Source organism: Phasianus colchicus, chromosome 6 (assembly GCF_987193195.1).
Source record: "Phasianus colchicus chromosome 6, bPhaCol1.hap1.1, whole genome shotgun sequence".
In the NCBI taxonomy this organism is placed as follows: domain Eukaryota; kingdom Metazoa; phylum Chordata; class Aves; order Galliformes; family Phasianidae; genus Phasianus; species Phasianus colchicus.
The window spans coordinates 53,225,255-53,252,930 of record NC_143441.1 but is presented as its reverse complement, the minus strand read 5'-3'; the positions used below and the strand labels follow the sequence as shown (position 1 = coordinate 53,252,930).

Here is a 27,676-nt window from a genome sequence, read left to right as displayed (position 1 = left end):
ATGCTGTGTGTGGAAGTGAGCGGAACGTATGGAGCTCCACCTGGGGCTGAGTGATGAATGAGTGGAGAGCTCGTGGGGGAGGATTAAAGGGCCGGCTAATGTGGGGGACACCACTTCAGTCAGCTGATATTTACTGGAAAAGCAACATTGCCAGGCTCACCCTGCCCAGGGTGAGGGGAAGGTAACTTTCTGCTGCAGGAGGTGGAGGAGCCAATGGGGAAAGGCAGCACTGCTGCTGGACCTTGCTCTCTGGACAGGAGGGTTGGCTGGGGGTGTGAAGGTTGGGGGCAGCCTGGGACGCAGAGGACGTGAGATGGAGTTTGAAAGCATCAGGGCAGTAAGTAGGATTGCATCCTTGGACATCAGGAGAGCCAACTTCACCTCCTGAAGGACTTTTCTGGTGGTAGTCCCATGGGTTGGAGCATTGGAAGGTAAGGGGCACTGAGGGAGATAGCTGATGTTCAAGTACCAAATCTCTGAGCTCGAGATCGGTGCATCCCTAGGAGTAAGAAATCAGGCAAAGGGAGATCCTCACGGGTGAGCAAGGAGCTCGTAGACAGACTGAAATGGGAAAAGAAAATCTATGGAATGTGGAAAAGGGAAGGGACATAGGGACACAGCCAATTGTCTCACAGCCAATGGAAGGGCAGAGCCCCGGGCAGGCTGAGGATGCGCACGGGGCTGCAGATGGCTGCTTGGGGTTCTTGGGATGGCTTTCCTGGGAGTTCTAAAATTCCATTTAAACATTCACTGGTCCCGATTTCAAAAAGTCAGAAGTGTGGACATGTGGACATTGGGACAGAGGGACAGTGGGTGTCAGGGACATGGGGACACAGGGATTTTGGGACATTGGGACTTCAGATCACATAGGCTGCTGACAGAGGGACATCGGTAATGTGAATAGTCGGACTATCAGGACACAGTGGCACGGGCAGCTCAGGCCACCGAGCGACGACGATGCCGGAACCTCAGAGATCGGGGGCTGCTGACACTGCAGAGGGCTGAAAGAAACCGGCGTGCGAGCTGCGGGCTGCAAACGAGACGCTCCGGAGCAAACCGCGATCTCCGGCTGCTGCGCTCCGGCTCCGGCTGAGCCCGGCGCTGCCCGTCGCCCCTTCGGGAGCTCGGAGGTCGCAGCGGCACCGCAGAGCCCGCGCGTGTCCGGGCCGGGCGGGCGCAGAGCAGCGGCTCCACCCGACGGGGCTGCGCGTCCCCCCCGTGCTCAGCGCTGCCTGCGGAGCTCCGCACAGCGCGCGGGTCGCGAACGCCCTCTGGAGCACCGAGCGCGTTCCTTCTGCCACCCTTCCTGGCGACGAGCCGAAGCCGACGGAACCCGACGGAGGCGGAAGCGGCCCCGGCTCTCCTCGTCCGGGACGGGCGCAGACCGAGGGGGGACGGCAGCTCCTGGGCACCGGCCCGGCTCTGGAGACGGCGGGGGGCTCCGTGGCGTGTGTCGCTCACCCCGGTGTCGGAGCCGGCCGAGTCGCGCGACCCTCCCCGAGATCTTAGCAAGACGGAGACGCGGCGTTTTCCAGGCGTTCATTAATTTAATTAATACACATCGGCAGTGCCTGCATTTCCACACAGACAGCGGCAGGGGGACACGCGGGCGGACGCGGGGCGGGGATTGCTCGGCGCGGGTGTCTGCGAGGGGCTTCGCCGTGCGCGGGGCCGCGGGCACGAGGTGGGGAGCGGCGGGACGGGGGGAGGAGGAGCAGCTCCCTCGGGGGTCGGGAGGAGCCGTCACCGGGAGCTGCGGCCGGGCCGGGTGTCAGCTCCCCCCGCAGCCGCGTCCCGACGCACCGCATCACCCCGCGGGGAGCGCGGTGCGGTGTGAGCAGCGTCGGCAGCGGGAAGCGTCGGCAGGGAAAGCTGATTTTCCCCTGCAAGCGGCGGGGCAGGAGCGGTGCGGGCGAGGGGAGCGCAGCCTGGTTGCAGCCGTGAGTTCGCCTCATCGCGGCTCACCGAGCGCCGTCCCGGTTCAGAGTGCAGGACGGCGCGCACGGATGGAAGCCCCGCGGATGCCGGCCTCTGTCCCGCAGTGGCACCCAGGAGCGATCCCAGAACGCTGCGGCTCACGCGGAGCGGCGGGCACAGAGGTGATGCGGGATTTGCACCATCCCACGTGCCGCGGGGCTGCGGTGCCACCTCTTCCCCTTCCACGGTGCTTGGGGACCGCAGAGTGGGACAAGGGGCAGAGAAGTCCCACTCCAACCCTCGCTTCTCCCGGCCATGGCTGAGCACCACAGTGCTCCCATCACCACGCATCCATCCCTGGCTGCACCGCCCAGGTCGGGCTCTCTGCTGCTCCGGCCGCAGCCCCCGCCTCGCCGCAGTCCCTCCTCCAGCCTGGAGCTGCCGCTGCCCCTGGGAAGCAGTCTGCACCTGTGGGCTTTGCAGTTTTAATTTTGCATGATTTCTCTGTTTCAGGGCTCTCTGCAACGCTGCAGCAGCACCAGCCTGGATGGGGGATGGGGTGTACAGGGGGAATGGGGAACACGGGGGGCACGGGAGGCATGGGGTGCACACAGCAGTGCTGTGGGGAAATCCCCCCGCTGCTCCTCACTCAGGGGTTCCACCTGTGGCCCCGGTGTGCACCCAGCTGCAGTGCTGAGGTGCTGGGAGTGGAGGGGAGGAAACCCCCCGGGGAACTCTGTCATTTCCAGAGGCGGCCGCCTCGCTCAGCTCCTCCCAGTGCCCTGGGGGGTGGCAGAAACCCAACAGACGCCCAGCAGCCCGGGAGCACCTGAGGTGAGGAGCAGGGACAGCTGATGGGAGAGACCTCGTGGTGATCAGGAGAGAAGCTCCATGGAGGAAGCACCGTGGGTGCCTGGGGGTGCTCAGGCTGAGCTGGCACTGACCACGCCGTCACAACAGCACCGAGGGGACGGCACCCACTGAGATGCCCAGCGGCCCCGAGCCCCCATGCAGCGCTTGGAGCCACAGAGCAATGCTGGGGGGGCTCAGGGCACGGAGAGCTCTGCGGGCAGCCGTGGGCGGGGGGCCCGGGGCGCGGGGGCTCACGTGAGGGCGTTCTCGGCCCTGTGGGTGCGCTGGTGGAGCTTCAGGGAGCCCTTCTGGCTGAAGCTCTTCCCGCACTCGGAGCAGGCGAAGGGCCGCTCGCCGCTGTGGGTGCGCTGGTGTGCGGCCAGGCTGCTCCGGCAGCTGAAGCCCTTCCCACAGCGGGTGCAGGAAAAGGGACCACCTGCTGCCGTGGGACCACCGGCTTCCTCATGCGGCTCCGAGCCCGGCGAGCGGCTGCAGGCGGCGGCGCTGGTGGCCCCGGGTTGGTCCTCGGCGTGGGTGCGTTGGTGGTTGAGGAGGAAGCGCTGCTCGCGGAAGCGCTTCCCGCAGCTCCCGCAGGAGAAGGGCTTCTCGCCGCTGTGGATGCGCTGGTGGGTGAGCAGGTTCTGCTTCAGGCTGAAGCTCTTCTGGCAGACGTCGCACTGGTAGGGCCGCTCCCCGGTGTGGATGCGCTGGTGGATGATGAGGTTGTGCTTGAGGCTGAAGGCCTTGCCGCACTCGGCGCAGATGAAGGCGCGCTCCCCGGCGTGGTGCTTCTGGTGCCGGGCGAGGCTGGGCTGCTGGCCGAAGCACTCCCCGCACAGGATGCACTTGAACTCCTTCCCCGCCGCCTCCTCCTCCGCCTGGCTGTGGATCACCAACGCCTTCTCATCCCCAAAGCCCTCCTCACCACCGCCGGGAAAGGCGAAGCTGTTCTCGCCCGCGGGCGATGCCAGGTCCGTCATGGGCGCACAATGCCCGGCTCACGGCACCCGCATCCCTGGGGGGCACAGAGAGGGGCGGCTGCAGCTCCCAGCCATAACCCGGGCGGGTCCAACGACACCCAGCACTCCCCGCGGCGCCCCTTCGGGGCCGGATGCCCTCATGGTGGGTGGGTTCCCCCCTGCGAAGCTCTACGACCACACCTGACCGTGGGGGGCTAGAGGGGGGCCCAGGGCTGGGGCCGTTCTACGGCATCGTCCCACCGGGGAGCAGCGCTGGGGCTGCAGGCTCGGGAGGGGGAGGGGGGGACGCGACGCGATTTCGGCGGATGGACACGGGATGGGGTCCGGATGAGGTCGAGATGGTCCGGATGGGGCTGCGACAGAGCCGGGATGGGGCCGGGCCGCGCCGCATTGCGCTTCGGCTCCGCGCTGCCGCACCGCCCCCCCGGGCCGGGTCGAACCGAGCCGTTCCCCACACCGCCCCCCCGGGCCGCCCCTACCTGCCCCCAACGCTGCGCTCCGGGCCCGGCTCTCTCCGTGCGCTCCGTGTGCTCGCTGCGCATCCCCCGCCCCGCGCGTGACCGCGGCGCTCCCTACGCTCGGGGCCGGGCCGGGCCCTGCGCGGTGCCGCCTCCAATCCGCGATCCCCCCCCCCCTCCTTCCCTCCGCCCCGCGCTGCCGTGCCCCCCGGTGCGGACCTGCCCCGCTCCGCGCTTGGTGCCGCCCGCTCCGGCCCCGGCTCGTTCCTCCGCCCGCGCTCCCGGCATCGCCCCGCGGCCGCGGTCACGCGTGGGCTCAGCGCCCGCCCCGCAGCCTCGGCCCCAGCGGAGGGAGGGACCACCCCCCCCCCCGGCGGGATCGGGTCGGGCCGAACCGAGCCACCCACGAGTGGAATTTCTGCTCTTTTGCAAAGGAAAACCCCGAGCGGGTGGAAAACAAAGGGGTTTCCACGCTGCAGCCCGCGCTGCTGGGCCGGGAACAAAGGGTTCTGGGGAGGTTCTGCGGGTTCTGCCGGGAGCTGCAGTCCGTGGCTCTGTCGGTGCCCTGCGATGCACGGAGCTCCCTAACCCCCCCCCATCCCCGCTCACCCCGAGGGCGCAGCCCCCCCGCAGCTCCAGGCGCTGTTTGGCGGCGCTGGTTGGCACCGGAGGACGGTGGCACATGGCAGAGGTGCTGCAGAGCGTTGGGTGCACGGGGGGAGCAAAATGGAGATCCCACGCGTCAGTGGGAAGGGCCCTAATTCGGTGGGACCGGCACGGGGCTGCAGCAGGGCTCGCCAGAGCAGCCAAGGCCACGAGCAAAGCGCAGCACTCGGGGTCCCACGTAGGATGGGCACTGCTGGGATCAGGCCGCAGGCGCCCGGTGCATGCAGGCTGTGGCTTGCCAGCGCTGCTGCACCCTGCACAGCTTCCTGTTGTGCTGTTGCCCAGACCTGCCTGGCTGTGCATGCCTGCGTTCCTGGAGCAGCTGCTGACGCTTCCCCAGCACAGCGGCAGGACGAGTCTTTGTGCCACCAGTGTGCTGAGCTGGCTGCTTTGCTGCCGTAGGGATGGAAACAGGAACTCAGCTCCAAGGATCTCAGGCTGGCAGCAGGAGCCTGGGAGCTGGGGCACAATGAGGAACATGTCGGGTTGGATATTAGGAAAGGTTCAGGTTGGATATTGAGAAGGATTTCTTCTCCAAAGAGCAGTTGGACACTGGCAGAGCTGCCCGGGGGGGGGGGAGGTCACTGTCCCTGGGGGTGTTCAAGGACTGTGGGGATGTGGCATGGGGAATGTGGTCGGTAGGCATGGTGGGGGTGGGGGGGTTAGACTCTCATAAGTCTTTTCCAACCCCCCTATTTCTATGACTCCCCTTCCCAATGGGATTGTGACCACAGCCAGACAGGGGTGGCATCTCAGGGAAGGGTGAGGATAGTGGGGACACGGAGCACAGCCCAGGTGTCTTCTGCCTTTTGGTGGGAGGTGGAGCAGCAGGATGGGATGGGGAAGGAGCAGTGTGGGATGGGACAGGGCCTGCACGTCTCCACGCACCCAACGAGCAGCATTCCTGCAGCACCGCACCCCAGGATCCCATCCCAGCCACCCAGCAGGACTGCAGCCAACAGAATGGGAAGGGCAGCAAAGGCCCACGGGGCTCACAGGGCTGCAGTGGCAGGGAAGTGAAGGAGCTGCTCATGGGTTAGGTGTGTGGGGGACCAGGGCCTGCCTCGATGTACAACTCACAGCAATTACGGCTCTGGGAGGGTTGCCGACTCTTGGTGGGAAATGATGGGGAGAACAAAGCACAGCCCCATGAGGGGCAGCCCCAGCTCAGCTGCTGGGAAGAGTCCCGGCTTTAAAAAGCACCACACATCCAATGCAGCTTTACTGACAATCTGCTACCTTCACCCCTTCGCTATGTGAGACTTCTGCTAAGAGATGCAAAAGCCAAGAAGGCCTCTGCAGGCAGCTCTGTCAGCAACGTGGTTATAATCTGCACCAACAGGGATGGACGAGTGGCTCCCACCCCGAGGCCTGGGGCAGAGTGCTGTCCCACAAAGGAGGAGGCAGGAACCTGCTGTGAGTAAGCTTTTATTTTAAATAACCTCAAAAAAATAGAGTTGCAAGGACCTGAAATGTCGCTGGAGCGTGATGCTGGGTGAGCGGGGCTGAGTGCTGGAGGGAGCAATGCCCACTCCCTGCCTGGGGATGGAGCCAGGGACCCCAAGCCAGGATGCCACCATCCCTCGCATGGTCGTGCCACCAGCTGGGCACTTTGCTAACAGAAAACATCCTTATCCAGCATGCAGGTCCAGTGCGACCATCCTGGTGTGCCCTTCTGGTTGTCACCCACTCCATCCCTGCCCATTGGGGCCACCATGCCCACTGCCCCAGGCTGTGTCCCTTTAGGTGTCGGACGTCTCCAGGAATGGAGACCCCACCTCTGTGCTGGGCAGTCGGTGCGGTGCTTGCTCACAGCACAGCAAGCAGTGTTCCCTTATGGTGTGCCCCGAGGTACGCCCCAGAACACAGGGGAGGAGGTGGTGGCAGGCAGAGCGCACTCAGGATTGCTGCACCGCACCAGGTACCACTAACAGCATCCCGCATGTCCTCAGCGAAGGTCTTTGCCAAACCATGGTAGCAAGGAGGCTCTGCAGCTGAGCGAAGCAAGATAGGGGTGTGCTGCTAGGGCTGGGGCTGGCTGCACAGCTCACAGCATGAGGGGAGCAATGGCAAGCTGGCCCCTCTGGGCACAGCAGGCAAGATTTGTTTCCCCTTTTATGCAAAGCGCGTTTCCAAGTGGGAACAGCTTCCAGGCCAGCAGTTCCCATCCCTAAAGCTCTGCCCCACAGCCCTGCCCCAGCCAGACAGCTCCACACTGCTCGCCCACGAGCATGAGCGCAGCAGTGGGCAGTGCAGACACCACTGCCCGGCACTCCTGGTTATCTATGCAGAAGTTAGGTGAGTACCAGAAAGAGGTGCTATCAGAAAGGTTATCCATAGAGCAAGTATAGAAGCAGAAGCTACATTCCCCATCCCCACCCCCCATATTCACCCTGTATTACCCCTCCCGGCTCAGAGGAGATACTTAGCTGTGATCCTCAAAGGTCCTCGAGGCAGGAAGGGACCCATCGCCGCCCTCTGCAGCTCACTCATCCCCCAGCGAAGCTACTTCTCCTCTGCCCACACTGGTGGGCAGCCAGTAGCAGGGCATAGCTCTCCAGCCCTCAGACATTTTGTGGAGGGACATCAGTCTGGATGATGAGGACAGAGGGCTCTGGCAGAAGCTCCCAGCCCACCAAGGCCCCTCTCCGCCCCACTCCAGGTCTGCATGTTGCAGGACTGCAACGCTCAGCCTGGAGCCAGGCCCCAGCAGACATGCCTCTGCCCAGCCTCCTGCACGGCAGAAGCGATCCTTAAGTCAGCATGCAGGATCCCGAGCTCCTCCCCACCCCTCACAATCTAACTCTTCATAGGCAGGTGCTGGCAGAAGTGCTGCAGACCCACGATCCAGCACCTGCTGCTCCTCAGCTCCACCTGCCTTACAAATTTGGCATGTTCAAAACACAGAAAGCTCACGCATTGTGTCCAAGTCCATCCACTGCCTCATGACCAACCTGCTGCATCTCACACCCCACCTCCAGGGTGCTTCACTCGCCAAGTGTCCTGTTCACAAGAACCACCACAGTCCTCCTGAGTCCCCCAGGCTTGGACTTGCAGCCTGCCCTGCCTCAGACTCTTACAGGTCCGCAGTTGGTCAGCAGTTGGCTCTTGGCATGAGCTCCCACCTAGCCAGGCTTGGTGTCCCTACTGCAAGAGCAACAAGGTACAGTCCCTCGCTTGGGTGGGCTCGTGGCAGCTGGTGTGTTACAAGCAGCTCGGGCACGGCGAGGTTTTCTCTTCGCTGTGCGCTCTCTCAGGCACTCTCAGGACTCTCTTGTCCTCAAAGCTTCTTCCACAGCCACCGTACTTGCACCAGATCTCAGCACGGCAGTCATGCTGGGGCTTCAGCAGCAGCTGCCTCTGGGTCACGCAGTCGGCGCAGCAGCACTGTGGCTGCAGGCTGGGCTTCCCACCCAACCCTTCCCCTCCCTCGGAGCACTTGCAGGGGCACTGCCCAGCGGGTGCCTCCTGTGGGTGCTGTGAGCCAGACACCAGGTGCTGCTCTTCCTGCATCAGCTGCAGAAGGATGTCTGCGGCCCCGGATGGGCTCTCTGCTCTGTTTGGGCCGGGCTGTGCTCCTGGCCGGAGCTCTTCCCGTGGCAGCGATCCCTGCACGGCTCCACGGGAGCAGGGCGGCAGCAGCGTGCCAGGCGGTGCGGGGCCCTTCCCCAGGGCAGCGCTGGCGTCCGGCTCATCGCGGTGTGCTGGACAGGTCCCCTCGCAGCAGGAGGGTGGCACACCACCGGTGTGCGTCCGGCGGTGCCGGAGGAGGTGAGCCTTCTGGCTGAAGCCCTTCCCGCACTCAGCACAGTGGAAGGGCCGCTCCCCGGTGTGGGTCCTCTGGTGCACCGCCAGGTTCACCTTCTGCCGGAAGCGCTTGCCACACTCGGCACAGGCGTGTGGCCGCTCGCCAGCGTGGCCCTGCCGGTGCAGCTGCAGCTCGCCGTGCTCCTCAAAGGACTCCCCGCAGAGCGAGCAGGGGTATGGGCTGCCAGGGTGGCTCTGCAGGCTGGGCGGTGTCTGGCCGGGGCCCGGCTCGCTTTGGGGCCGCTCCACCACGTGCACACGCTGGTGGACTCGGAGGGAAAGCTTGCTCTTGAAGCGCTTGGGGCACTCCAGGCAAGTGAAGGGCTGCCTGCCCGAGTGGGTCTTCTGGTGGGCTATGAGGTTGGGCTTCTGGGCGAAGCGCTTGCCGCACTGGGTGCAGGCGAAGGGGCGCTCCCCGGTGTGCGTGCGGTAATGCGTCACCAGGTTGCCCTTCTGGTTGAAGCGGCGGCCGCAGACGCCGCAGGTGAAGGGCCGCTCACCGGTGTGGATGCGCTGGTGAGTCACCAGGTTGGTCTTCAAGCTGAATCTCTTCCCGCAGACGTCACAACGATAAGGACCCCGGCCTCGGTGGTTCTGGCGGTGCTTTACCAAACGCTCATACTGCACAAAACTTCTTCCGCACTCAGGGCACAGCCAGGCTCTCCCCTCCATGTCTTTCTCATGGGGAGATTTGGTGGACAGCTCATCTCCAGAGCTCTTGTCATGCTCAGGGCACTGGTAGGACTTCTGCCCCACGTGAGTCTTCTGGTGAGCAACTAGGGAGATCCACAGGCCAAAGCTGTTGCCACACTGATTGCAGATGAAGGGCTTCTCTGCTCCGGGGGTGGGCGGTGTGGGGGTCGTGCCGTCCCCGAGGACGGGCTGCACCCCCAGGTGCCCCAGGAGGTGCGGGCCGGGGCTGAAGCCTGCAGTGCAGCCAGCAGGAGCCTCGGCAGTGGGGCCATGCTGCGGCCGGAGCAGAGTAACCTTGGGGCAAAACCCCTCCCCACACTGCACACAGGGGAAGGCCTGCTCCCCTAGATGGGCCTGCTGTGTGGGCAGTAGCTGCTCCTTTGAGGGGAAGCCCTTTTCCGTGCACGAGTATAGTTCCTGGCCTTCAGGGATCTTCTGAACAGGCAGCGGTGGCATGGAGCTGAAAGGAGCCTCCTGCTCCAGGCTGCCTGGCTGCAGCAGTGTGGGTGCAGCCCCGAAGGGTAGGGTGGGAGCTGGACCACGGCCTGGGCACCTCCGCTGGCGTGGAGCATGTGTCTTCTGGTGGGCTTTGAGGGACACCTTGTCCTTGAAGCACTTCTGGCACTGCCCGCAGGGGTAGGGGCGGACATCAGTGTGGGTGCTCTGGTGTGTCACGAGGTTGGTTTTCTGTGTGAAGCGCTTGCCGCACTGGGTGCAGGCGAAGGGGCGCTCCCCGGTGTGCACGCGGTAGTGCGTCACCAGGTTGGTCTTCTGGTTGAAGCTCCTGCCACACAGGAAACAGGTGAAGGGCCGCTCACCCGTGTGGATGCGCCGGTGCGTGATGAGGTTGGGCTTCTGCCGGAAGCTCTTCCCACACTCAGGACACACAAAAGGGGTGTCGTCCTGGTAGCTGCGCTGTGTAGCCCGCAGCTTTGGTTTGCCGGAGCCACCGTCCTCCTGCTCACCCCCCGCCAGTGCCTTCTCGTTGGCTGCGTGGATGCGCTGGTGGGCCAGGAGGTTGGCCTTCTGGCTGAAGCTCTTGCCGCACTGCGTGCAGGGGAAGGGGCGCTCCCCAGTATGCACACGGCGGTGGGTCAGCAAGTTGGGGCGCTGGCTGAAGCTCTTCCCACAATCCCCACACCTGTAGGGTTTCTCCCCGGTGTGGATCCTCTCGTGAGTGATGAGGCTCTGCTTCTGGCGGAAGCCCTTCCCGCACTGGGCACAGCGGAAGGGGCCATTGCCAAGCTGGGGCACCCAGCAGCCCACCCTGGAAGGCAACGGGCTGAGGCCGGCCGCGCCATCCCGCTCTGTGCCTGCCCGCTCGGGTGCGCGCTGCCCGCCATGGAACCAGCGGCTGGAGCTGCTGGCACCAGTGGGGTACAGCTCCAGAGAGCCTGTAGCAACCCCGGGCTTCTCATCAGGCTGCTCCACCTTGTTCGTTCGGACAGGCTCAACTAGATGTCAAAAAGATTCAGGGCATTACCGTCAGTGTCTTTCGCTTGGCTTAAAGCACCCTAATTAACCAGGGGGTTTAGGACCCTTTCCAGAGCCCTATTCCCCCATGGTTTGGTGAGTGCAGTGCTGGCAGACAGCAGTAATGGCAAAAAAAATCCCATTAGCTGGCCTCAAATGGCTGCAAGCAGCTCTCCAACAAGACCATCATCCCTCGCCAAGGCCAATTTCCAGCAGCCGCACTGAGGACACATGCAACACCTACCTGCACAGGGGCTCACGAGGATCTTGCTGTCCTCCTGCATCTGCTGGCCTTCAGGGAACGGCTCCTCCGACTGTTTAATACCGAACAAGCCACCGGGCTTGAAAAATCTGTAGCCTGGTTGAAGGGATAAGAGCTGGTCACCATGAACTGTCACACTGCAAAACACGCATTTGGCATACGCATCATTATGCTGGAGATGCCTGCGTTAATTCACAAATAAGCTAAAATTAACTAAGCCTCAGGGCATCGCTTTCATCTATTTTAAGCTTCTGCTGCCTGAAGCATAATTAAAGATAAAAAGAAATACAAGCTCCACGCTCCCTCCTCCTGGCAACGTGTGCTCCAGTGAAAGGTGAGAGAGAACACTGTTCCTCGGAAAACAATGTTCTTTCCAAAGTCTTTCACAAACTCGCCCAAGTATCCTCAGATCTTACCTGATGCTTTTATGACAGGATTTCAAAGGCTACCACAAAAATGCAATTAATTACAACAAGAACCTCCCAAACAGAAGAAAAGGCTACATCTGTATAAGAGGAGCCCCGCTGCCAGAGCGGCTGCAGCGCAGGTGGGGGGTTTCCTCCCTGGGTGCCACACTTGCACACATTTATGTATGGTTTCTACTCCCCCCTCTGCTCCTTCCAGCCCTGCTGCAGCCCCTCCACCGACTGCACTCCAGAAAATGCAGAAACACAGCACCAGACCCACTCCCTTGTGGGTGAGCCCCCACCAGCCCTGAGCCCTCACCTGTGCAGGGGTCAGAGGGGATCTCTGCACCCGCAGAACCCAGTTCATGTCCAGCCCTGGGCACCTCGTTCAGCCTGGGGTAAGGCAGCAGGTTCAGGATGTGGGCAGGCTGCTCCAGGAGAGAGGAGAGGTGTTTCAGCAGCTGGCCATCGCTTTTCTGGTTTGGCTCGGTTTGGTTTTCTCTGTTCTCTGGGTTTTCACCACGCACAGAAGTGCTTGGCAGCATCCTGGCACCCTGAGTGCTTCTTTGGCCTTTCTCTCGTGCAGGAGCCGGGTGCTAGGAGGTGTCACAGGGACCCTGTGATATTTCCCACTGTGCCTGACTTGTTTCAGTACAACACAGCTGCCTCAGCTTCCCTAACAGCAGAACATTGCCTAGCACAGATCCTCAAGAGGAGCTTGCTCTGGGCCAATGCCCCGTGCCCGCCACCCTCCTGACCTGGGGTGATCCACCCAGGCTACCTGCAGCTGTGACCGCTGAGCCTCACTTCCCAACCAACCCAGGGTCAGGACCAGAGGAGGAGACCTCTGTAGGAGCCCAAAGCATCTCTCCTGCAGAGCTCAGCACCCATCCCACCCACCTTCCCTCCCCAGGACTCCTCTCTTCCTCCCTCAGAGCTCTGCTGCAGTTTGGCAGGAACACAAGGAGAACAGATGGCACGAGGCACTGAGACCAGCCAGCGCTCCGATGACTGTCACAACTTCAAGAAGTGACAATTTAAAAGGAAAAGTCTTGCACAGGACTAGCGGTGCTTCCTTGGGTTACAGCCTTTCTAAACGACAAGAAAAGCAAGAAACCACCAGGGGGGTTTCCAGCCCCCGGGAAACCACCAAAAAGCCACCACCATGGAAGCGCTGCAGCACAAAAGAGGATCAGCAGCTCAGCTCCCCCCCGCAGCGTGCTGCAAGCGGCCCTCAGGGATGGAGCACGCCCCGTCACCGCCCCACCGTACCTGAGGAGCCCCCCCCGCAGACATGGTTCCCCCAGGGCCCAGATGGCACACGGGGGGGACGCAGGCTCTCGGGGTGATGCGGGGTGGCGGCTGTCCTCTCCTTCCACCTTCCAGTGCCGGTTTGGAGCTTCCCCAACTTCCTCCAAATGGCTGCGGGTCCCTGCGAGAGCAGAGCAGTGTGAGCGCGGCACGGAGCGGCGCGCAGCAGGGAGCGGCTGGGCGGGCGCCCGGACCCTCCTCCTCCTCCGAGCTCTCCGAGGGGAAAGGAAGGAGCCAGCGGCGGGGTCTGGCCTGAGTTCAGAGCCTCTGTTTACAGTGCAGCCTCCCGCAGCCCGTGGTGCTGCTGGGATTTGTAGGCGCAGGGAGGGGGAGGCCGCAGCTGAACGGCCCCGCGGAATGCGGCCATGCCTGGCCAGACTCGCTCTGCCCAGAGCCTGGCACCAATGCTGCGTGCCCCAGCTGCAAGGCATGCCCAGCTGCAAGCTGAGCAGCCTTCACTCCATCTCACGGGCTGATGCTGATTTTAGGAAAGCCTCAGACAGAAAAAATACATCTGCTTTTGCTGAAGGGCCACAGGGCTCACTGCTTCCTCCAGTGGCAACCCAACACGACACAGTCCCTGAGGACATGGTGACAACCACAGTGCTCCCACATGAGTCCCACATCACTTTACAAAGACTCCAGGGTTTACACATGTCCAAGCCCTGGCTCGGCTAGCACAGGACACTTAATTCAAAAGCAATGCTGATAAATATGGAACACGATAGCATCAAGAACCCACTGCAATCTCACAGCCTGGGAAACTTCACGTTTCCAGCCAGCTGCCCAGCATCCAAGGCAACACCGCAGTGTCCCCAAGCAGTGCCCAGGGCTGCAGCAGAACAACAACGTCTCACGTTCAGTACTTCCTGGACCCCACATCTGTGCTGCCTGTGGTGAGAAACCCGAGTCCTTGTGAGGCTTTGTGTGAAAACACCACGTGAGCATCCATGAAAACACCACGTTATGAGCAAACAAGAGCATGACTGGAAATAGTGCAAGGTGGGTGTGTGACTCTGTTCCTGCTCAACGGTTACCCCATTGGTTACCCCAGCTCTGCAGGGCCACAATTACTACAAGGAAATACATTCTCTTGAGCCCCAGCTGTGTTGGGGATGTCTTGATAAGCACTATCCCTAATTAGGAGAGCTATTTGGGGAGATCTGCTGCTGAGAGTACTAGTGGTTCAGTGTGAAAGAAGGTTGGGCTGCTTTATGCAGTTTGCTGTAACTAATGACTCTGGGTCCTTGAGTGCACCTGACTGTGCCACTCAGCTAAGAGCACAGAAATTCTGTATGCTGTGGGCACTGCCAGTCAGACATTGTGACACCGCGATACTCTTAGCCACGTCCATCAGGTATCAACCATCACAAGGGGACCAGCCCAGCAGAGGTGAGTGCAATGAGGGTAGGGGCTGGGATCCCTTTGTTCAGGACTGCTTTGTGGGGCTTTGAGGCCTCTTGGCAAGCCTCTAAGTATCCAGGCAGATGTGTCTGCCTCTCAAAATTAGACTGGATAGCTTCTTAAACTCGAGGTCTATTGATCTCTATAAGTCTCTATGCCTTGTACAAGACCTACCTCTGGGATTGCATGCCTCTAGGTCTCTTGGCTGGACTGTGGCCTTTCTCCAGGCCTCCAGGCCATCCTCTTGGTTTTACACACCTGCACCCCCTGGCCTCCCTGCGTGCTACCAGCCCTGTTTGGCCTTGAGATCTCTCTTCGGTCTGAAGGCTTTGAGGCCTTTTGTCTGCCTTCCTGCCTTCCCCCTTGCTCTTCAAGCCTCCAGGCCTCAAGGCCTGCTCTCCACGTTGCTTGTAGACGTCTCGGCCTTGGGACAGATGGAGAAGAGAGTTCTGAAGCGTAGCAGAAGTTCGTTCACGACGGCCCCGAGGCCGATGCCCGCGTTTCGGCCTCGGTGCCGCGGGGTGGGGGCACCCACACGACATCTCCTCAGCGCGCCCATCCTCGCGGCGCGGCCTTCAGCTGCTCCCCCGGGGCAAAGCGGGCGAGGCCGGGCCTCATCCTACGGGCGGCCTGCGGAGGGCCCCGGGGCGGCCCGCACCGGGCACAGTCGCTGCCCCCCACCCCTCCCAGAGCCCGGCCACCGCCCCGGCCCCCTCCCGCTCTCCTCAGCGGGGCCTCGCCGCCCCCCGGCCCGCCCCCCTCACCCTGGGCCCGGCCGGGCCCTCGCGTTGCCATGGCGACGCCCCCCTCCCCCCCGGCCCCGGGCCGCCTCCCCGGGGGAACTCACGGCCGCCGGCGTCCCGCGACGCGCTGACGTAGACGCGGCGGTGACGTCAGCGCGGCGGCGACGCCGGGAGGCGCGCGCGCGACTGCGGGGGGGGGGAATGGGAAGGAAAAGGCGGACGCTGCTCTCCTGCAGTCTCGCGAGAACTCTTCGCCCCGCACTTCCGGCTCAGCGGGCGTGTCCCGCGGCAGCACTCGTAGGCCCCGGGGCTGGGGCGGAAGTAGCGCGCGGCACTATAGACATCAGAGCACTGCCAGAGCACCCGGAAGTGCTACCATAGAATACCGGAAGTGGGTCAGAGCGTCCCACTCTCACCACCCCCCACCCCCCCCCCATTGCCCACCACTAACGGGAGTTTCAGTTTGCTTTCAGGGGATCCGCACAGATGTGTCCCGGGTTCGGATGAGCTTTAATTCGGGGACCCCTTATCAACCCCAGCGTCTGCTGGGTGGTTCTATGAGCCCTTTTGGGCCCACCGGTCCCATAGCTCCCGCGCCACCCCCAGCTGTCCGCCTCGCCCCAAGGCAGCGCAGGATCAGCCCTCGCTGCTCTTCATTTACTTCTGTAGGGAGCTCTGTGCGCTCACACACACAAACGAAGGGTAGGAGGGGTAAAGCTGGGGTCGCAAAGTCAAGGAGCACAGCCGCGGCGCGCAGCCCGGCCCTGCGCAAGCGTTGAAGCTGCTCCAAGTGCACTTGCTGTGTTTCTTTTGATTTTTATCCTCAGGAAAGCCATCTCTCCCGCTCTCCCGTGGCTCTGCCTTTGTCCTGCTGCAGTGAACCTGCGAGTCAATCCCTTTTGCTGCCGTGTCTGTTGCTAGGAGTACCGGATCCTGTCCCTCTCTGGGCCCAAGGTTTGTTGTTCCAAGGTCAGAGATGCCCTCGGTCCCTATGCTTAAAGGAACGTCCAGAGCTCCTAGAGCACTTAATTGCACGTATCTGTGGAGGGAAGGAAGAAGTCTTGCCAAAGACAAGAGATACTCAGTATTTGCTCACCAGCCACGTGCATCTGATCGCCTTTTCCAGTCAAATTTGTAGGATACGGTTTCCCATACAAGACTTCAGAAGGACCAACTCATTCCCTCACTCTGGGGGTTGCCTGAGTTCTCAGCAATGCCAGAAAGAGAATTTCCACCTGCTTCAAATGTTTTTCTTGACATAATTTTCCAGTCTGCCTTTTTAATGTTTGGTTCCTTCTTTCTAGCTGACCTCTCAACTGCTGTCTCCATGAGTTATGTGAGTCCCACTCTGTTTGCAGGAGCCCAGATATTCCGTGGGTGATTTCTGCTATGAAATGAGGTCCTCTATCTGATGAGAGTCCTCCTGGAATGCCAAATCCTGCCATAATTATTTCTTCCAGTAAAACTCTGAGCATTTCTCATGCTTTGCTGGTTCAGCACAAGAGTGCCTCAGAGCACCCAGAAAGGTGTCAGCCAGTACTGATATTTACTCTCATTACACTTCAGTAATTCAGAAAACAAATCCATTTGCCGATATTCCCTGCATACAGAACCTCTTTTTAACTCAACTGGGGAAGAGCTAGTCTTAATTTTAGGGTTATAAGACAAATCCTGTGCCTCTGGACAATACTTTTAGCAGTTAATAACATATTGATTCCTGCAGCATGTCTTCCTACTGCTTCAGCACGAGCTTCTGTCCCCATCTGAGTACTCTTGTGTGTCCTTTCCATTTACTCTCTCACTCTTGGAGGGGTCACTACTCACTGTCCATGAGGTGTTGCCCACCATCCTTCAGCTGCTGTAGCACACCTTAACAGCTCTGATAACAGCCCTGATAACTCACCCTGTGTTTTCATACAAACAGGAGTCTTAATACTTTGGAATGTCTCAGGAAGTGGGGCTCCCCATTACTGACAGTGACGTTTTCTTGGCAGCTTCATCTGCTCCTCTCTTCCCGCTGATGACTTTGGCGTGTTGGACTGGTGGACCTTGCAGTGAATAACCACCAAACTCTTGGTTTGATAATTGCATCAAGTAATCCCATAATTTCTGCACTGTCCTGTGTAGGATTGCCTTGAGATGATAGTAACCTACTTTCTTCCCATATAGCTTCACACACACAACAGTGCCAGCATCTGTAACGTCACACCATTAAAGTAGCCACATTTTGTCCTTATCATAAGTTGTTTGAGCTCTAATTTGTTCAACAAATCCCATCCCATGAGAGGTGAAGGGCATTCTGGCATATGCAAAAACTCACCAGTTAAAATCTAACTTCCACTTTCACATCTATTTGGTTGCAAAAAGGTTTAACCTCTTGCTTTCCCGTGGCCCCAGCTACCAGCGCAGAATACTTCAGCACTTCCTTCAACACTTTACAACAGGAGAAGTAGCTCTGGTATCTGCTAAGAAGACAATAACTGAATTCCCTGAGACCTCTAAATGTTCCTCTTGTTCCTCAGCTTGTGGCTTGCATTATAGCAGCCTGGCTGCATTCTGCTGCTGCTGGGTTTCTCTTTTCGTTCCTTTCCTACTTCCCCATTGTTATTTATCCCATAGATCATTTCACTCAATCGTGAAGCAGACATCCCCAAAATCCCATCATCTTTCTGCAGTGTCTCCCAGATTTCGGGGCTGACTGCCCAATGAACAATGCATCCAACAACACAGTTTTATTCCCTTCCCCTTCCAGGTGGAGCTCAGCCCATAACGTGATCAGCTCCTTGGCTGGGCCCTGTGTCACCTGCTGTGATTTGGAGCAATTCGGGTCCCCCTTGTTGTACCCCTTATATTATTAAGTATTGATGCTGTTTCATCATTAGCCCCCAAGCTCCTTTCCACCAACTTACCTTTCCATTTGATATCGTCACCCTTTTGTAACACAAAGAAATCAACATGCTAAATTTCATCCCACTCAGCTACACAACAACAGTGTGACATGAATTACAGAATTGCATTATAATTCCAAGTTCCCATTTCAGTCCCCGTCACCCACTTCATCCACTGCCCAGCACTGCAGACAATAGCACCCACCTTCAAGGACAACTTTAGTCGTGTTGTGATTAAGACTTCCTCTACTTAATCACGTTGGCAGTTTTGAGGGTGGTTGTCCTGACCTGCATAGAAGCACAAATTGCTGTGTGTGAGGGTACACCTATGAAGAGTTCTTGGCTGACAATGCCATAGGTTCCCCCCCTCAGCCTCCTCTTGGTCTTAACTTTATTAAAAAAAGGCTTTCTTGTCTTGTTTCTACCACAGCAGTGGTTAAAACAAGTCAGCCAATTAATTTCCCTACAATCCAGCTGCCTGCACAGTGACACACTGCTCTGGGGTGAAGGATGCAAGCATTTCCCCAGCAGAAGGAATGAGGCCCTGTGCTGTTCCTGGATTTCCCTGCTTGCCTCTTGTCCTTCTCAGAGAGCAGAGGAGGGGTCCATCAGGGGTTGGCACTGAGCTGCTGTATTTGGACACTGCTTGTCTGTGCAAGGTGTAACTCCTGTGTTGCCCTGTCTGGAGCCAGGTTGGACTCGATGCTGGGCCCAGTGAGGCTGCTGGGTCCCCACCTTGCCCTGCAACCCTACCCCATCCTCACAGCCCCCCATGGGTGCTCTCTGATGGGTTTAAGGCCTTGTATTGTGATGCCCCATCCCTGGAGGCTTTTAAGACCGGGCTGGATGTGGCTCTGGGCAGCCTGGTCTGCTGGTTGGTGACCCTGCACATAGCAGGGGTTGGAGCTGGATGAGCACTGTGCTCCTTTGCAACCCAGGCCATTCTGTGATTCTGCTGTGATGCCCAACCTGCACACAGTGCTGGAAGAAAGCGCTGCTGGCTCGGAGACAAACCTGGCTCTTTCAGTCCAGAAAAACTCTACGGAAAGCAGCCAAAAGTGGAGAAAAACTGTAAACCATGGGTGTGCTCAGAATGGCAGAACCCAGAAAGTGCCCCAAAAGTGCCAACTCTGTGCACTGCTGCTTGCAGAGCTCCTGAGAGTGGGGGGCTTTGGGCTGTTGTTTGCCATTCCGTCCTCACCGTGGGGCCCAGTCTGGGGGCCCCCAGCAGCCCCAAAGCGATCGCTGCTGTGCTGCTCGAGGACAGCCCTCTGCTCTATCTCTGCTCCCCTTCCCCTCTCCCCACTGGGCTTTGCTGTGCTGGGGACAGAGCTGCCGATGGGGTCAAGGCTGCCGCCATCCGTCCCCGCGCGCCTCTGGCCACCGCTGCGGCCCCTCCTCTGCGGGGGCTGTGCAGGGCCGTCCGATGGGCGGAAAGGGGCAGTTCCCAGGAAATTGGTTAATGAGAGACCAAAATCAACAAGCGGTGGTGGGCAGCAGGCTGGCCAGGCTGTGCGGCGGGGATGAAGTGGCTGCTGGGCATCGCCGTGGCTGTGCTGGCGTTGGCAGCTGCTGGGCAGAGCCCGCTGCAGCGGCGCGTGGTGAAGGATGTGCTGGACTACTTCCACAGCCGCAGCAACGTCCAGTACCTCTTTAGGGAGCAGTCGGTGGAAGGGGCCATCGAGAGAGTGAGTGCTGGGGAGGCACGGGGGCCCTCATCCTGCGCCAGGGCGGCTGTGGAATTGTGTGGGGTCAGGGGCGAGCTGTCACCAAATGGGGGATGGGGGTGGCATGGCGTGACTGCTGGGGATGCAGAGCACCACGGGTCCCCGGTGGGCTGGCACGGTGGTGCCTGCTGGCACGGCATGGGGCTCAGCTACTCATTAACCACACTGTGGATAGGACTGAACAGCGCCTGGTGCCCCGCTGTCCCCTGGCAGGACACGGCGTCCCGTTCCTGTCCTCTCCCCAGCAGGCAGCTGAGGGCTGTAGGGTGCGTTTATACTGAGGATTGGGAGCCTTGCTGCAGAGCCTGGGGTTACTTTTTGGGACTGGGGTCACTTTTGGGGGCTGGGGTCCCTCTATCCCTACTCCTGGTCCTGCTGGCACGCTGGGGCCGGGTTTGGTGCCATCTCATCCTTGCCCATCCCAAGGCACTGCAGCAGCTCCTCACTCCATGGGCACCCCAATAATCCTGTGATGAGCTCTGGTGAGCCAGGCACAGCCCTCAGCCCATCCCCCCACACCTCTCATGGGACAATTCTCCTGCACCAGGTGGACTCATCAGGGACGTTCGTCCAGCTGCGCCTTAACCTTGCACAGACAGCATGCAGGAAGCAGACACAGAGGAGACAGAACTGCAGGATCATGGAGAACAGGGTGAGGTGGGGGCTGCACCCCCCAAGCCAGCACCCCCATCTCCAGACATGGGGAAAGGGTGGTCTCAGCCCTTCTCCCTCCCTCCTGCCCTGGTTGCCATGTGCCCGTCCTCTCCAGCAGGGCTGCTGGTGCTGGGGGTGATGAACACGGCCATGCTCCAGGGGTGCGGGGGATGTCCCCAGGGCTGGTGGTGGGGTCTGGGTGCTGGCACCGGTGGTGATGGCCATATTGTCTCCACAGAGAAAGCCAGCCTGCTTGGCCTGCTACAAGTTTGACAACAGCGATGTCCCCAAGGTGCTGGATAAGTACTACAACTGTGGCCCCAGCCACCACTTGGCTGTGAAGGTGAGCTCTCCCCAGGGGGGGGCTCAGCTCTAAGAGGTGCTCTGTGAGCCGGCACATCCGACAGGGATGCCAGCGCCTGTGCTCTGCCCTGCAGGAGATCAAACACCGTGATGAGGCTGAGTGCAGGGCTGTGGAGGAGGCTGGCAAGGCGAGTGATGCCCTCTATCTGCCTGGCATGTTTGCTTTCTCCAAGGGGCTGCCAGCCTAGGTGCCCACGCACGGTAAGTTCCCCTGGAATGTTCCTCTGGGGTGAGCATGGGGAGCTGCAGGCAGCGGGCTCCTCCTGCAAACAGCTCTCAGCACCCCCTGTCCCCTCTTTGCAGTCCAGCAGCCACCACATCCCCAGCCCAAGAGGAGGATGCTGACACGGGGCCCCCCAGCCCCCAGCTTGCTGCCCCTCAGCGCTGTGCAGTGAAGGGAAGGTCGTCCCGCAATGCCCCCCCAGCTCCTGGCAGTGTCTGCATGCACCATTAAACCCCAGCTCTGCCTCTGTTTCTCTGCTTCGTTCCTACCCAGGATCCCTGTGTGCGGGGCAATGGGGTGGGCTGTGCCACCACCAGCCTGAGCCACACTCCGCTCTGTGGGCACACTGGTGGGATGGAGGAGGGACAGGGATGCTCAGGGGCTCGGCGCAAAGCAGCAGAGACCTCAGGGACAGCACATTTACTGCATGGCTGCTCCCCGGCAGCAGGACCCCACGATCCCCTCCGTCCCCGCATGCAGCCCCCAGGTCCGCGCTCCTCTTTGCAGGATGGTTGCTTGGGGTCAGTTCCAAAACCTGCCAGCGTCGGTGCGAAGGCGGGAGTCCGTTCCCCGCATCCCAGGTCCCCATGGAGCCCCCGAGCTGGGAGCCCACGCAGGTCCGTCCCGCACACGCGGGAACGGCGTGGAACGGAGCGGGACGGCCGCCTCGTCGGCTTCGGGCCGCTCAGAAGACGTAGGATCCAGGGTCGGCGCGCCCGCTCAGCGCCCGCTCAGCCTGCGCAATGGTGTCATCGGCGCGCCGGCCCAACTCGCGGCACTCCCGCAGCGCCTCGCCGAACTGCCGGTACGCCTCCTCCACGATGGAGCTGCGGCGCGGCGGCGGCGGCTCCCAGAAGCCCGCCTGCACCCAGGGCTGAGCGGCGCGCGGCGGCGCGGGGCCGGGGCCGCGTCCCAGCGAGCTGTCGAGGTCGCGGCACAGCTGGAAGAGCTCGCTGCCTCGCCCCGACACGCGCTCGCCGTCGATGTCCCGCAGGCCGGGCAGCAGCTCGGGCAGCGCGGCGCGGTAGGCGGCGGTGGCGCAGACGGGGTTGCTGAGCTGGCCCAGCGCGTCGCGCAGCCGAAGGCTCTCCAAGCGCCGCAGGCCGGCCAGGCAGCGCAGCTGCTGCAGGCTGCTCACCTGGTTGCCCGCCAGGTTGAGGCTCTGCAGGCTCTCGCAGGAGCCCAGCGGCTCCAGGCTGGAGATGCGGTTGCGCGAGAGGTTGAGGACGGCCAAGGCTTTGAGGCCGGCCAGCGGGCCCAGCTGCGAGATGGCGTTGCCGGAGAGGTCGAGCCACTCCAGGTTGGTGCAGTCGCCCAGGCAGCCCAGGTCGGCGATGCCGCGGCTGCGCAGCTTCAGCAGCAGGATGGACTCCAGAGCAAACTCCCCGGTGCTGGCCTTCAGCAGCTGAGCCGTGATGCGCGCGCCGTCGCCCTCCTCGCCCTTCTCCGCCCGTGTCTCCATGTCAGGTTGTGGGGCTGTGCACCAGCAGTGCACCAGCACAGCTCTGTGGGGACACCAGGGAGGGCTGCTCAGAGATGGACACACTGGGATGGACGCTCGGGGAGGGATGCTCACAGAAGGATGCTCGGGGAGGGACGCTCAGAGATGGACACTCTGGGATGGACGCTTGGGGAGGGATGCTCACAGATGGAAGCTCAGGGATGGATGCCCCGGGAGAGGTGCTCGGGTTGCGCAGCCTGGTGGGACCCCCGTGTGCACGCACAGATTGCCCACCCCTGTGCTCCTATCCCTCTCGGGTGCCCCCGTTTCTCACCCCCCCCCCTCCACCCGCACACAACGAACGGCGGCTCCCAGCGGCCCCTCGGCTCCGCCTCCCGTTGTCACGGCGACCAGCGGGCGGAGCGAACGGCACCGGCACACAGCGGCATTGCGCGAGCGGTGGGGCGGGGGGACAGACAGACAGAGGGGGGGCAGTTGGATGGATGGATGGATGGATGGATGGATGGATGGGTGGATGGATGGATGGATGGATGGATGGATGGATGGATGGATGGATGGATGGGTGGAAGGGAGGGAAAATGGGTGCCTGGACGGACGGACAGTTGGACAGATGGGTGAGGGGATGGATGGTATAGATGGATAGATGGGATGGATAGACAGATGGATGGGACAGATAGAAGGAGGGGGAGACAGGTAGATGGGTGGAGGGATGGATGGATGCATGCATGCATGGATGGAAGAGGAATGAAGGGATGTGTGAATGGACAGGACAGAGGAAGGAAGGGAGTAGCAGACAGACAGGCAGACAGATGGGTAGGACAGAGGGTGTTTGGTGTCCTCCAGCTCCCATGGCTCTTGCAGGCTGGGCACAGCACGTGGGGCAATCAGGCACTGCTCCCAGGGAACAGCCGCAGGCCCACAGCTGTGGGCGTGCAGCAGCACTGCGGTGGTACCAAGGCTGCTCCCATGGCACTGAGCACCTGGGGGGCCACAGCCCCGCAGCAGTTGGAGCTGATGTCCCTGCATTACAACTGTGCCCACGGCCTCACCACGATCAGAGTCCCTGGTCACATCTCCATGTCACATCTGTGCACACAGACTCACCTTGACTGATGTCACAGCAGTGTCTCCAGTCCCCAGGCTCACCAGAGGTGATGTCCTTGATCACGTCCCTGTGCCACAGCCATGCATGTAGCCTTCTTGTGATGAGTGTCCCTGGAGATGCTCCTGTCCCATAGCCGTGCCCACAGTCTCATTGTTACCAGTGTCCTTGGTCACATCCCCATGCCACAGCAGTGCCCACCACCGGTGTCCCTGGTCCCATCACCACGCCACGGCTGTGCCCACAGCTTTGCCATCACCAGTGTCCCTGGTCACGTTGCCATGCTCACACCTCACTCTAACCGGCATATCCAGCGTGATGTCCCTGCTCCCAAGCTCAGCAGGCATGTCGCAGAGCCCCAGGAGCAGTGCCTGTATATGCAGGACATCCCCTGGCTCCAGCTCGGTGCAGATTCCAGGGCCAGCCCCCCATGTCCCCTCTGCCCCCAAGCGACCACTCCAGTCCCCCATTACCAGCAGCCCCACACTGTGGTGCCTCTGCACCTCCCTTCCCCCCGGGGCTGCACCCATCCTGGGGCCGGAAGGTGCCCGGCTGCCAAGGGAAGGGCGGCAGCAAGCACAGCCCCGGCCCCCTCCCTTCCTTGGCCACCGGCCCCCCGGCATCGCACCCGGCATCGCACCGCAATAACAGGAAACGCAGCCGGGAGCCCCGCAGCCCTGCAGAGGAGATAAACCGGAGTACAGGGGCTGCGGAGCTGGGCCCCCAGCCACGGCCGCACCATGGGCTCCGCTGGCAGTGACACGCAGCGAGGCCTCATCCTGCACCCGGGGGCTGCGTCCTGCTCTGCCCCGTGCCAATAAAAGCCCAATTCTACGTGTGCTCCTGCACAGCTCCCGCTCGCGGTTCCACAAGCAAACAAGCGCGGATTCAGCTCGGCACACCGCACAACATGGGGAAAACAGCCCTCGGGCACACAGCTGCTGCTGCACCACCAGCAGCCAGGGGGCCTTTGGGACCCCACACAGCCCCCAGAATCTGCCCTGGGGACGCTGCATGCTGGTTGCCCCTCAGCACCAACGCTGATCAGCCCCTGTCCCCTGTGCCACCCCCTACCCGTGCAGCTGTCCCTCCGGCGCGACGTCCCCAAGGAAAACTTGGCAAAGGGCATTTTATTGGCATTTAGGACTGGTTTCTGCCACAGTGGAGCCGGCCATGCCCAGGCAGGGTGGGAGCCCACAAGAGTCACCAGCGGTGCTGCAGTCAGGGCACCGGAGCCACTGAGCTGCACCCCACATGGAGAGGGGCTGCACCGGCACTGAGCCCACACCAAGCCCACATCCAGCATGCACGGAAAGGGCGGCTGAGAGCATCGCCGTGCCCGGAGGGAGCTGCCACCTTGTGCCACAGGAGCACATCGGCTCTGTCCCCACCTGTGCCACAATGCAACACAGCTCCTGGGGTCCCAAGTAGCACCAACAGCGCCCATCCCACACCGGAGCCACCAGATCCTTCGCCCACCTGCGGTGCCGATGCAGGACGGTGCTCAGGGGCAGAGCGTGGCGGGGGCCGGCTCCGGTGCCACCCAGCCCTGCTGCGGCGCAGGCGCGGTGCTGTGGGTGCGCTCGTGGCGCAGCAGGTGGGTTTTGCGGCTGAAGCTCTTGCCGCACTGGGTGCAGATGTAGGGCCGGTGGCCGGTGTGCACGGCCTGGTGCCGCACCAGGTTGGTCTTGGAGCTGAAGCGCTTGGCGCACTGGGAGCAGCCGTAGGGCCGCGTGCCGGTGTGCACCGCCTGGTGCCGCGCCAGGTGGGACTTGCGGCTGAAGCCGCGGCCGCACTGCTCGCAGGTGAAGGGGCGTGCGCCGGCGTGCGCCTTGGTGTGGGCGATGAGGTTGGGCCGGGAGCTGAAGCAGCGCCCGCACTGCAGGCAGGCGAAGGGCCGCTCGCCCGTGTGCACGCGCAGGTGCCGCAGCAGGTGCTGGTTGTGGGCGAAGCCGCGGCCGCAGTCGGGGCAGGCGAAGGGCCGCTCGCCCGTGTGCGTGCGCTGGTGCGTGGCCAGGTTGGGCTTGTGGCTGAAGGTCTTGTCGCAGTGCGGGCAGGCGTACGGCTTCAGCCCCATGTGCCCGCGCAGGTGCGCCGTCAGGTGCCGCTTGTCGCTGAAGCCGCGGCCGCACTCGGCGCAGGCGAAGGGCCGCCCCTCCAGGTGCAGCCGGCGGTGCGACGTCAGGTTCTTCTTCCAGCTGAAGCTCTTCCCGCACTCAGGGCAGGGGAAGGGCTTCTCGTCGGCAGGCGGCTCGGCATCGGCGGGCGGTTCGGCGTGCAGGCGTTGGTGCCGCAGCAGGTGCTGCTTGTGGGCGAAGCCACGGCCGCAGAGCGCGCAGGCGAAGGGCCGCTCGCCCGTGTGGGTGCGCAGGTGCCGCACCAGGTGCGTCTTCTTGCGGAAGCGCCGCCCGCACTCGGAGCAGGGGAACGGCCGCTCGCCCGTGTGCGTCTTCTGGTGCGAGCGCAGGTGGATCTTCTGGCGGAAGCGGCGGCCGCACTGCGCGCAGGGATAGGGCCGCTCGCCCGTGTGCACCCGCAGGTGCCGCGTCAGGTGCGCCTTCTTGCCGAAGCCCTTCCCGCACTGCGCGCAGGCGAAGGGCCGCGGCGGGGCGGGCTCCGGGGGCACGCACTGCCTGCACTGCGCCGCGCAGCAGCAGTGTTGGCAGGCGCCGGCCGGACCCTCGCCCAGCAGCGGCCACGTGAAGGCGGGCAGCGTGCCGTAGCCCAGCTCCCCCGGCTCCTCCGGCTCCTCCATCGGCTCCGGCTTGCAGGCGCTGCCCAGGGGCTGCCCTGTCAACAGGGCCTCAGCGCCCAGCCCGGCCGCCCACTCCTCATCCTCTTCCTCCACCTTCACCTTCCGTACCAGCCAGTCCTCTGTGGGCACAGAGCGCTGCCAGTGTGTCCCACGCCAAGGAAAGGCGGCGCCGCCTCAGGTGCCAAGCGGCCGCCACCGCGACCAGCTCATCAGCCACGGCGTGCCGCGTGCTGACACAGCCCCTCACCTGAGCAGCCGAGCTCCGGCCCCTGCGTGGCACCTGCGGCACCACCGCCATCGGCTTCACCCTCCGGCAGCACCTCCTCCTTGGGCACCAGCAGCCTCGCTGGGGGATACACGGTAAAGCTGAGTGCTGTGCGCTGCCCCGGCCCCACGCAGACCCCGCTGAGGGACGGGCGCTCGCCCACAGCCCCGGCACCCACCTGAGCCGGCACAGCCCGGTGCCTCGCCGTCCTCCAGCTGCGCCCCGGCACACGGCTCCTCCGCCTGCGGCACCGGCTCCGTTTTGGCGATGGGAACGCCTGCACAGGACGGGGCTGAGCTGAGCCACGGGAAACCACGGGACCCGCGCCGTGAGGTACCAGGGCCGTGCCGCCACCCTGCTGAGTCGCTGGGTGCGGGGCACAGGAGCACAGCCCGCAGCGGGCAGCAGAGCCTTACCCAGGGCCAGCAGGGCGTCGAAGTTCTCCCTCATGGTGCTGCTGCCGGCCTCGCAGTGGGGGGGGGCTGCAAGGGCGGCAGGGTGTCGGGGGGGGACAACGGGAAACGCACAGCTCGGAACCCCCCAGCCTGGATCTCGGACCCCACCCACCGCCCCCCGCCCCCCGCCGCCTCCCGTCACCCCCCGTCCCCCCCCCCGTAGCCCCCAGCCTCCCCCTCCCCACCCTCCCGGCTCTCCCCATTGTCCCCAAGCCCCGCCGCCACCTCCCATCCGTCTCTCACCGCCGTCTCGGGGCGGATCTCGTCCCTCCGCCGCTCCTACCACCGCCGCCGCCGCCGCCGCCGCCGCCGTGGGGCCCGGCCCCGCTCCCCGCCGCCCGCGGCGCTCCGCCGCCTGCCGCCCCCCCTCCCGCCCCGCCGGGACCGAACGCCGCCGCCGGGACCGCGCCGGACCCCGCGCAGCGCCCACGGGGCTCCGCCGCCGCCGCCGCACGGCCCGGGCCCGGCCCTGGCAGCAGGAAGCGGCAGCGGCAACTACAGCTCCCGGCGGCCGCCGCGCTGCGCCGTGCGGGGCGGGTGGGACGGGCTGGGCTGAGCGCTCCGCCCCGAGCCGAGCCGAGCCGAGCCGAGCTGTGCTGAGACGAGCCGAGCCGAGCCGTGCCGAGCCGAGCTGTGCTGAGCCGAGCCGTGCCGAACTGTGCTGAGCCGAGCCGTGCCGAACTGTGCTGAGCCGAGCCGTGCCGAGCTGTGCTGAGCCGAGCCGAGCCGTGCCGAGCCGAGCTGTGCTGAGCCGAGCCGAGCCGAGCCGTGCCGAGCCGAGCCGAGCCGAGCCGAGCCGTGCCGAGCCG

The 27,676-nt window shown here is 62.7% G+C and overlaps 4 protein-coding genes and 1 long non-coding RNA gene across 13 annotated transcripts; 2 read left to right on the top strand and 3 right to left on the bottom strand.

Annotated features, from left to right (window-relative positions):
- Window positions 1–1,527: 1,527 nt before the first annotated feature.
- Window positions 1,528–27,210, bottom strand: ZNF467 (zinc finger protein 467). Its single transcript, XM_090142170.1, has 10 exons — window positions 27,111–27,210; window positions 26,829–26,894; window positions 26,591–26,689; window positions 26,395–26,493; window positions 24,903–26,266; window positions 15,236–15,345; window positions 14,995–15,159; window positions 4,817–4,901; window positions 4,431–4,695; window positions 1,528–3,766 (listed from the first exon to the last, which is right to left on the bottom strand). Exons 2-10 carry the CDS (start codon window positions 26,860–26,862, stop codon window positions 3,021–3,023), a joined length of 2,967 nt encoding a protein of 988 aa, XP_089998296.1. The 5' UTR covers window positions 26,863–26,894; window positions 27,111–27,210; the 3' UTR covers window positions 1,528–3,020.
- On the bottom strand, window positions 6,286–15,151 carry LOC116238510 (uncharacterized). Of its 7 annotated transcripts, XM_090143296.1 has the most exons (6): window positions 15,078–15,151; window positions 14,405–14,654; window positions 12,788–12,947; window positions 11,835–12,111; window positions 11,091–11,204; window positions 6,286–10,827 (listed from the first exon to the last, which is right to left on the bottom strand). In XM_090143296.1, the coding sequence occupies exons 2-6, from the start codon at window positions 14,416–14,418 to the stop codon at window positions 8,078–8,080; spliced, it is 3,315 nt and encodes a 1,104-aa protein (XP_089999422.1). In that variant the 5' UTR covers window positions 14,419–14,654; window positions 15,078–15,151; the 3' UTR covers window positions 6,286–8,077. The 7 variants fall into 7 exon arrangements, with proteins under 7 accessions (XP_089999422.1, XP_031464096.2, XP_031464097.2 ...); XM_031608236.2 differs by lacking the exon at window positions 15,078–15,151 and having other exon boundaries at window positions 14,405–14,946; XM_031608237.2 differs by lacking the exon at window positions 15,078–15,151 and having other exon boundaries at window positions 11,835–11,943; window positions 14,405–14,944.
- Window positions 15,398–18,107, top strand: LOC116238524 (uncharacterized). Its single transcript, XR_004168964.2, has 3 exons — window positions 15,398–15,675; window positions 15,801–15,927; window positions 16,968–18,107. It is a non-coding gene; the product is annotated as an uncharacterized LOC116238524 (long non-coding RNA).
- Window positions 19,316–21,077, top strand: RARRES2 (retinoic acid receptor responder 2). Its single transcript, XM_031608259.2, has 5 exons — window positions 19,316–19,549; window positions 20,136–20,240; window positions 20,481–20,585; window positions 20,680–20,806; window positions 20,909–21,077. Exons 1-4 carry the CDS (start codon window positions 19,385–19,387, stop codon window positions 20,791–20,793), a joined length of 489 nt encoding a protein of 162 aa, XP_031464119.1. The 5' UTR covers window positions 19,316–19,384; the 3' UTR covers window positions 20,794–20,806; window positions 20,909–21,077.
- On the bottom strand, window positions 21,233–24,894 carry LRRC61 (leucine rich repeat containing 61). Of its 3 annotated transcripts, none has more exons than XM_031608256.2 (2): window positions 23,395–24,894; window positions 21,233–22,333 (listed from the first exon to the last, which is right to left on the bottom strand). In XM_031608256.2, the coding sequence occupies exon 2, from the start codon at window positions 22,288–22,290 to the stop codon at window positions 21,514–21,516; it is 777 nt and encodes a 258-aa protein (XP_031464116.1). In that variant the 5' UTR covers window positions 22,291–22,333; window positions 23,395–24,894; the 3' UTR covers window positions 21,233–21,513. The 3 variants fall into 3 exon arrangements, with proteins under 3 accessions (XP_031464116.1, XP_089999452.1, XP_031464115.1); XM_090143326.1 differs by lacking the exon at window positions 23,395–24,894 and adding an exon at window positions 22,405–22,970; XM_031608255.2 differs by lacking the exon at window positions 23,395–24,894 and adding an exon at window positions 22,475–22,970.
- Window positions 27,211–27,676: the final 466 nt, after the last annotated feature.

Excerpts from the sequence above, each read along its gene's own strand:
- LRRC61 (XM_031608256.2), bottom strand. The coding sequence starts at position 22,290 with ATGGAGACACGGGCGGAGAAGGGCGAGGAGGGCGACGGCGCGCGCATC.
- LOC116238510 (XM_031608236.2), bottom strand. The coding sequence starts at position 14,772 with ATGTCGTGTGGGTGCCCCCACCCCGCGGCACCGAGGCCGAAACGCGGG. Across the intron at positions 11,205-11,834 it reads CCCCTCTGACCCCTGCACAG|GCTACAGATTTTTCAAGCCC; the intron begins GTGAGGGCTCAG and ends CCCTTCAACCAG. Across the intron at positions 10,828-11,090 it reads CCTCGTGAGCCCCTGTGCAG|TTGAGCCTGTCCGAACGAAC; the intron begins GTAGGTGTTGCA and ends TTTGACATCTAG.
- RARRES2 (XM_031608259.2), top strand. The coding sequence starts at position 19,385 with ATGAAGTGGCTGCTGGGCATCGCCGTGGCTGTGCTGGCGTTGGCAGCT. Across the intron at positions 19,550-20,135 it reads TGGAAGGGGCCATCGAGAGA|GTGGACTCATCAGGGACGTT; the intron begins GTGAGTGCTGGG and ends CTCCTGCACCAG. Across the intron at positions 20,586-20,679 it reads GCCACCACTTGGCTGTGAAG|GAGATCAAACACCGTGATGA; the intron begins GTGAGCTCTCCC and ends TCTGCCCTGCAG.
- ZNF467 (XM_090142170.1), bottom strand. The coding sequence starts at position 26,862 with ATGAGGGAGAACTTCGACGCCCTGCTGGCCCTGG. Across the intron at positions 26,690-26,828 it reads CGACGCCCTGCTGGCCCTGG|GCGTTCCCATCGCCAAAACG; the intron begins GTAAGGCTCTGC and ends CGTCCTGTGCAG. Across the intron at positions 3,767-4,430 it reads GGCACCAAGCGCGGAGCGGG|CCGGGCATTGTGCGCCCATG; the intron begins GCAGGTCCGCAC and ends GGGTGCCGTGAG.